Consider the following 8709-nt stretch of genomic DNA (forward strand, 5'->3'; position numbering starts at 1 on the left):
ATTGTTTTCACGGAAATTTGTAGGCCAAGTTCAAATTCCATCCCCTCCATGCTTTCTACGTTTGCTCAAAAATCTTCGAAGTGGAGCACATAATGAGATTAAATTTCCTCAATTTAAGTTCAGTTTTGGTAAATTCTTGTCAAATTCGGAGATGCAATTTCAACGATTGGTAATATATTCAAATTTTCTTATTTTAAGCTTTTCATAATTAAATTAATTTTTTAATATATTGTGATTTTTTTCAGAAATTACCGACCTTCTTTTGTATCAATGCAATGCCATTGAAGGGAATAAAGGCCAGTTTAATTTCTCGTTGTGGCAGTTATATACCTTGCTGCATTGCATAGAGAGCGGATGATGAAGCTTATTTAACAATGGATGGTTTGAATTTACATGAATTCTAAATGTTCGAACTTATGATGTTGTTTCCACTACAAGAAAAAAGGCCTATGGCCATGCTTTTGTGAGGGTGGCAATTGAATAGAGATTTGGCCACATTTTTTTCACCACGCTTCAAAAGCATGCTGAAAAGGGTCAACAGCCACGCTTTTGTAAGGGTGGAAATTGATTAGAGAAACGGCCGCGTTTTTTTTCTAGAGAGAAACAAGAACGTTTTGAAAGCATGGCGACAGGGTTTCATTACGGCCACGCTTACAAAACGTGGCCATATCCTAGTACTCTTTTGGCACGCCTTAAAAGCGTGGCCAAAAGGTTTTTTTTTTAAAAACCCTAATGACCCGGCCCCAAACCCGGTCCCTAACTCTAGTGACACTCTTTCACCCTAAGTCGAGTTCACATCCCCTGGCAACTCTCATCAATGGCTACCCTGGAAGAGCTCACATCCCCTCCATCACCAGCACCACCCTCGCTGCGCTGTTAGCCTCCGCTCCCCTCCGCCTCGTCTCCTCGGCGCCGTTACCAGCATGCTTACCATCAGCGTCAGCGTCATTAGCCTCTCCTCTGCGTCGTCGTCTCCATTACTTCTCAATTGAATTATGTTTATTTTATTCGGACTTAGGCACAATAAAGAAGAAAACACGTGGAAAAACTACGTGCAAAAAGCTTCATGCCACATATTTTAATCATCGACGGGAGGTGGAATTTTTTCAAGGGAAGCCTATAGGTCCATCCAAGGATTATGTATCTGACCTCAACCAACTATTGGGCACAACAGTTAGAAACCCTCGTTTTGTGACTTTGTTATATACTAGTTGGCATGGTGTGCCTAAAAAACTCAAAAAGGACATGTGGGAGTATGTCAATGTATGTAAATATGGCATTATGGATAATTTTTTGTTAATTTTTTTGGCCAAATATTTGTGCTAACCATTGACATTCTAATATGTTGTGTTGCATAGCAAAAGTTCATTCTTCCCATAAGTTCAAAGTCGTGGGTACTGCAGGAATTTTGTTGTGCATGGAAAAAATACAAGGGTGAAATAAAAAAAAAGAGTATTTCTTGAAGTACAACACAAAGAAAGAAATGATAAAGAACCGACCATTAGAGATTCCTAAGGTTCAATTTCGCAAACTAATTCGGTATTGGAGTCTTCCAGCTATCAAGGTAATATTGTCTTTTATCTTTCTATGTACCATCAAGCATACTATCATTGATTCTTCATGTTCCTAAACTTAGGTGTTTTGAAGAAATTTGACATGATATCTTGTAAGAATAATAATATCTCTTCTTCATGTTTATATTTAGGCTATCTCTGCTAAGAATACTGAAAATAGGTCAAAGCAAACATGTCCTCACCGAATGGGATCCACAAATTTTGGAATAGTGCGTAAGCAGCTGGTAATATAACTTATTCTTTGTGATTTCTCTTTTATATATATTCATGGTGTAGTTGTCCAGTTAGTATGCTTCATGTAAACTTTTTTCTCTATGTACTCTAGCGCGACTCTAAAGAGAACAGTGAAGAACCATCAAGGGCTGAAGTTTTCATAGCAACTCGCACAAGTAAAAAAGGAAAAGAAATTGATGCTAAAACACAAACCACAATTGTGAGTTGTTTGTATTTGTATTTTGGATATGTACAATATGAATTCTGATGTGATTTCTATTTATATTGAGTTAATGCGACTTTGTATTTTATTGGATGTTGATTTTTGATATACTGAACTTCAGAACCGCTTAGAGGCAGGAGAAAATGATGAGGATGCATTTACAGGAGTGTTAGGAAAGGACCAACCAGGTCGAGTTTGTTGTTATGGGGTTTCGATTACAAGAAGCTCTCTTAAAAAGGATGAGGAGATTCGCCACATAAAAGTTGAATATAACGCTAAGGTCTCATCATTAGAGAAGAACATGGACGGTGTATGTGGTTTATTAAAGGTATTGGTGCACCAAATCAACCCTGAAATGAGCGATGAAGAGGTAGCAGCCTTAGTGCAAGCTACCCAAGATTCTCCTTTGGATGCCTCAAGTAGCAGAGCAAGAAATACTCCTCACTCCTCCGAATCAACTCACATTCCACACAAAGATGATGTAAGTAATCTTTTCCATTTTATTGTCATAGAGAGATACTAATAAAAAGAAAAAAAATGGTCACTGTCCTATTCTTAGTTAAAATTATAATATTTTTTATTAATAAAAATGTTGGAATATAACCAAGTACTTCGATTCTGTTTGTTGTTGCTGAATTCGAACCTAGAAGGTTCTAATGTTGTGATTTTGAATAACTATGACTGGTGGAAAGAGTTTGGTTTGTTAGAATTTTTGAAGAATGTTGGTAAGTATGCCAAGGTTGGGTCTATGATAGCTAAGGAGAGTGTTAGGAAGAGATTGGAATCTGAACAAAAAAGGTATAACTATATATATCAAACAACAAGCAGTGGCAGTGTAATCTTTAAGATCGTAACTTTTGCTGAAAATTTATCATGCAATGTGTTGGAAAATTGGCCACCTAAGATATAGGCAATCATTAACAAGTGGCTAAAAGGTAGGGATTGAATACCCTCAGACAAGGGGCCATGTATAGTTTTGCTGGAAATCATACTTATTCTAATAATTTACAAATATATTATCCTAAGTTTTAAAATATTCAATTTTTGCTGCATCATCATTGCAAATATCTAAGTCCTTTCATCCAAAATACAAAAGAAGACCAAACAAATTAAATCTGATTGTTAAAATGCTTTTATTCATTTATGTATTAATATTCCAATGAAGGCTGAATGCACAAGATATATATATAAAGTGATAAAGTGGAAAAAGCTTATGCTGTATATGTTGTATATAAAGCAAGCTGATGATTAGGCTCGTAATACTGGTGTAACAGCAATAGAGCTTTACTGTTCCATAGCTCACAAATGGTTCTTTGTTCTTTGGCTCGTAATACTAGTTTAGTTTACTGTATCATCCATTTTTCATTTAATTTGTAGGTGTTCATTTGTGTTTTTTATGTTGCAAAGCAGCGGTCAAAACAATTTCACTTGCAATGAAAGATACATGAAGTTTTTGTATCTTGTAATGAAGTACAAGAAGTAGATGTTATGACTTTGATTAGGAATTCTAATTCATGTATTAGGAATTCATGAGTAGTTATGACTTTGACTTTTGGTTTTGTTAGAGCACATGTTGTTATGTAATCACACACTTATTTTGGTGACAATTTTATAAAAGTTGGATTACTTAATTTAAAATTATTGGTCATTGATTAAATTATAAAATTATCTATGAATTGTAAGGTTTTATTTATGAAGATTAAAAAGAATAATTAGGTTATTGACCATCTTTTTCGCCACGCTTTAAAAGCGTGGCCATATGGCCGTATCTTTGTCTATTGCCACACTTTTCAAGCGTGGTCATATCTCTGTCTATTGCCATGCTTCTAAAGCGTGGCCATATCATTGTCTATTGTCATGCATTTTAGACATGGCCATATCTCTATCTATTGCCACGCCTTTAAAGCGTGGCCATATCTCCTCTACTGCCACACTTTTAAAGTGTGGCCATATTTGCTCTATTGTCACGCTTTAAAAGTGTGGCCCTATTCTCCACATACAGTCACGCTTTAAAAGTGTGGTCATATCTCCCACCTACAGCCACGCTTTTAAAAGTGGCCATTTGTAAAAAGCATGACAAAAAAAAGCGTGGCAATAGGCTGAAAAAAGCTGGCGATAAAGCAACCGCCACCCTTGCAGACATGACCCTTTCAAAAACGTGGCGATAGCTCAAAAAGCGTGACGAAAAGCTATCGCCACGCTTTTTCAACTTTTCGCCACGCTTTAAAAGCGTGGCAATAGAGCTATTTTCTTGTAGTGTTCAGTTGGTTGTCATTACGAGAATGACTCTAATCTATACGTGTCTAAGGACTAAAATAAATTAAATATTATTTAAGTAGTTTAGTTATTGGTATTTGATTAAATTAGTTTTAGATTAATTTAAATTTAAATTGTTGTCTCAATTTATATATTACGATTATTCTTCTTTAATATGTTGTTTTTAAATTTTTGAATATGAAACTTCTTTCTTTTTTCCATTTTAAGTTACTTTTATTTCTATTTTTATTTGCTCACAGTAAAACTAAGAAAAAAAATAATTAAGTTAAAAAATTGCAAATAATAAATATTATTTTTGATATGACAATTATTTTAATCAACTATGTAAAATTATTGTAAACAAATAATAAAATAATTAATAATTGAGTATGAATAAATCAATAATAATATTTATTAAAAGTTTTACACGTCCAATAATATTCTTAGTTGTGTTTAAATTTTGATAATAAGTTTAACTTATTTATTTTATATAATATAATGAATACATTGGAGATCATATCATTTTTTATAAAATACAAATTTTTTACTCTATATTATTTAACAATTATTTATTTATTTAGTATTATGTCTTTTTCTCTTCTTTAACTATTTAGATAATATATATACTGAGCAAGTATCTCCATTGAATTAATTATAAAGATTAATAAAACATAATGATATAATTTTCACCTAATTATAGTAAGTATCTCCATGCCTAATTATTGTCATGTACAATTAGTGTATATATATATATATATATATATATATATATATATATATATATATATATATATATATAGTGATTTTTACAATTATTTAATATTTAGAAGATTCATAATTCTGACATAGTTCATCTTCTGTTTTTTTTTATACCTAATGGCTACTAATTACGATTCTATCAATAGTATTACCTACGATTCTAATGGATGATAAAGTTAGTTGATTATTTTTCATAATTCTTTCAAGTGATACTAGGTCCAGTTTATAAATATTTTTAATAGATTTATAAGTACTAATAACTTTTATATTTAATTTATTTTACAGTGTGATAAAATTTATTGTTCAATCAAGAGTTATTTGGTAAAGATGTTTGAGAATGAACTGATCAATGGGAGGGTCTATGTCTTCTCAAATTTTATGATTGAGGAATCAAGCGGAATTTATCTTCCAACTACACACATGTGTAAGATAACTTTTAAAAAGGAGTCACGTATAGTAAATACGGTCGATGATCGTAAAATTTCTGACAATCATTTTAATTTTTTTACTCATGCTGATATATTAAAACAAACAAATGAATAGTCTAACTTATTTGGTACGTAATTAATTTGTATTAACCTACACAAAATTATTTTTTTATTTTAATTTTTATCAAAAAATTATATAATAGCATCATTTTATCGATAACATAAATTTTAACATTTAAATTATGCAAATGTTTGAAATTTTATTGTGATTTTTTTAAAGGTATATCCTTTTATTAATATATTGTTAGTTTTATCGTTTAGTATAAAATAAATTGATAAAATCTTTTTAATTTATCATTTATTTGTCCTTAATTTGATATTTTTAATTCATTTTTTTTAATTAGATGTTATTGGACTCTTGACCGAAAAAAGAGAGCTTATATCATGGTCAAAAACAGGGAGAAGTGGCCTTACATTGTGGTTGATCTTCATAATTTGTAATATGTAAAATTTTAATATTTTATAATAAGATTTTGTTTCGTAACAATTATCTATTCATATGAAAATTTTTTTATCTTTTTCATGAAATCTTAATTCCCGGGTTTATTTAGAAATGAGAAAAAAAATAAGGTGCACACTGTGGGATCAATTTGCAACCCAATTACTCAATTATCTATGTGATCACCAAGCAACCGAATACATACTTAATTATTCTCCAATTTACAAAACTTAACAAATGCATTGGTAAGCATATTGGTTTAATCTTTTATTTAGTATATTTGTTTATGTTATATCTGTAATCATATTATATTTATTTTTACATATATATCTTTTTAAAAAATACTCTTAGTATTAGCATATGGTATATTAAATAAATATTTTAAAATTAACGGTAACATATGATAAAAATAAAAATTAAATTAAATAGATATTATAAACACAAACACAGGCACAATCTATTTAACCCAGCTCCAAACACAATCATGAAACTCATCATAATTGGGGTATAACTGCTACCTGTTACAACCAAGCCCACAAACAACCCTAAACCCAAATAAGTGAACAAACCTAGCGGTAGGGGTGCACATGGGCCGGGTGAAGTCGGGTTTGATGTGACCCAGACCCGGCCCGAAATATACACCGGGTCTATTTATTAGACCCGAACCCGACCCTAGACCCGATGAAACCAATACACTTTTGGGCCACAATTATACCGGGTGAAAACCGGGCCGTTAACATTACATTAATTTGATACCTTCTTGTAAGCTAGCATGTAAAAATATCCAAATTTCCAAGACTCTAACCATTAGTTAACATGGTAAAATTCACTTAGAAAAATATAACAAGAACCAACCATTCTTCAAAATTAAAGCATAACCACAATCAATACTAATATTGTCTAATAATACCAAATATTTAAATAAATATAAATAACACAATCTTATGTATTAGTCTAAAGTCTTATGCATTCTAAACATAAAACATTAACTTATAGTCTTATAATGACTAATAACACAAAATATTAAGGTTTACAATACTTAAATTTCACATAAGAATAGTCATGATCCATCACTAATAACACAAAATATTAATTGTGTATGATGATCGGGCCACCGGGCCGACTTCGGGTGACCCGAGCTATGGCCCGGACCCGACCCGAAATAATGACCGGGTCTATTTTTGAGACCCGTACCCGACCCTAAACCCGATGAAATCACACCAAATTAGTTCCTAAAGTGTTCGGGCCGGGCCGGGTCTGTGCACCCCTACCTAGCGGCTACTCAACGACATAGAAATCAAGCCCATCGCGCCGTCACGTGCTTGCCATTGCTGCCCACCCGTCGCGCCGTCACGTGCTCGCCATTAGAGTAGATTAATAAAAACATTAATAACCACATTAGAGTTTATACATTTAACACCAGATTAAAAAGAAAACGAACAATGCATGACATGTTACTTTTTATTAATCAAATGATTATAATTCAAATTAATTTTAACAAAATAACTTAAAATTATAATTTCAATTTTATTACGCGAGCTATTACATTTGTAATAATTAAAATATAGTGTGAAATTAGCACTTGCTGAGTTGGGCCCACAACCTAAGGCCCAAGATGGCAAGATGAAGTCCGAAGGGGCACGGTATGCTAATGGGATTGGATCCTCTCAATTGTTAATAAAAATTAAGAGTGTAAAATGTGATTTCTAACCCTTCATTGTTCTCTCTTTTATATTTATTTTTTGTTTCACTTATAAAACTAATAGTGGGAGATTACACTTTACTCCCTTAATTTGTTAAAAAAAATTGAGAGGATCCATTTCCGTATGATATCAACAATTCAATTCAATTGAGTTTATTGGAAGATTGGCTGATATGATTTGGGAATTGGGTTTTTGTAGCATATACAATCAAAGGCTGCAACCTGATTTATGCATCCTAAGGTGTGTTGAGCCAGGATGCAAAGGCGTTCCTTTCCATGGGGGTATACTTCTCTTTTTCTTCTTTCTCATTTTCAACTCTTAGTTGCAGTACATTCTTACTCTCAATGAGTCTTTAAGTGTTTAAATTTTCAGAATGGAACAAGAAAAGATGCTGTGAAAAGGGAAATTCTACAACAGATTGAACCATGGATAATGAGGGAGCTACAAGAGAAGGCGACCTTCATGTTGGACCTCTTAGTCCATTCCTACATGATAAAGCCACCATCTTTTGGCATGAGCTAAGCTACTTGACTCTCTTGGTAAGAATGTTGTTGCCCTTTTCAATTGGTAAGAGCGTTGTCACAACATGGAGTGAGTGGACAAAACACATTAGCTGTTACTGTTGGTGATGGTGATGATGCCTTCCCGCAACTATGAATTGTGATACCAAATCTCTTGGGAGATCTGAACGGTTGCTTGGGTACAAGTTGAAAGCTTATTCGTGTTCCATGTTGGTGTTGGTTGCATGTTGCAAACTTTCAGTAGCATCCGAACAAGTGTACAACATTTGTATGATAATAATAATACTGTCAAACATTTAAAAAGAACATGTGTTGCTGATTCACGTCCAATTCAATCGGTTTCCTACGATGTCAAATGTAATTAGTTCAAGGTGTGTTGGTGTAAAAAGACCAGCCTTGTAAATTCGATGTGTTAGACAACTTTAAACGGTGACTCAACATAGATAAAAAAAACCACTTACTTATGCATGACATTAGACTTTGTACCAAAAACATAAAGGGGAAAGAAGATCAAAATTGGGGCTCATTAATCA

General features: G+C 32.6%; 1 protein-coding gene across 1 annotated transcript; it reads left to right on the forward strand.

Annotated features, from left to right (window-relative positions):
* The first annotated feature begins 1483 nt into the window (after positions 1 to 1483).
* Positions 1484 to 3493, forward strand: LOC148578738 (uncharacterized). Its single transcript, XM_088503173.1, has 4 exons — positions 1484 to 1564; positions 1706 to 1797; positions 2119 to 2492; positions 3417 to 3493. The coding sequence occupies exons 1-4, from the start codon at positions 1484 to 1486 to the stop codon at positions 3491 to 3493; spliced, it is 624 nt and encodes a 207-aa protein (XP_088359299.1).
* Positions 3494 to 8709: the final 5216 nt, after the last annotated feature.

Source organism: Arachis ipaensis, chromosome B1, assembly GCF_059453495.1.
Source record: "Arachis ipaensis isolate K30076 ecotype BB chromosome B1, ASM5945349v1, whole genome shotgun sequence".
Taxonomy (NCBI): Eukaryota; Viridiplantae; Streptophyta; class Magnoliopsida; order Fabales; family Fabaceae; genus Arachis; species Arachis ipaensis.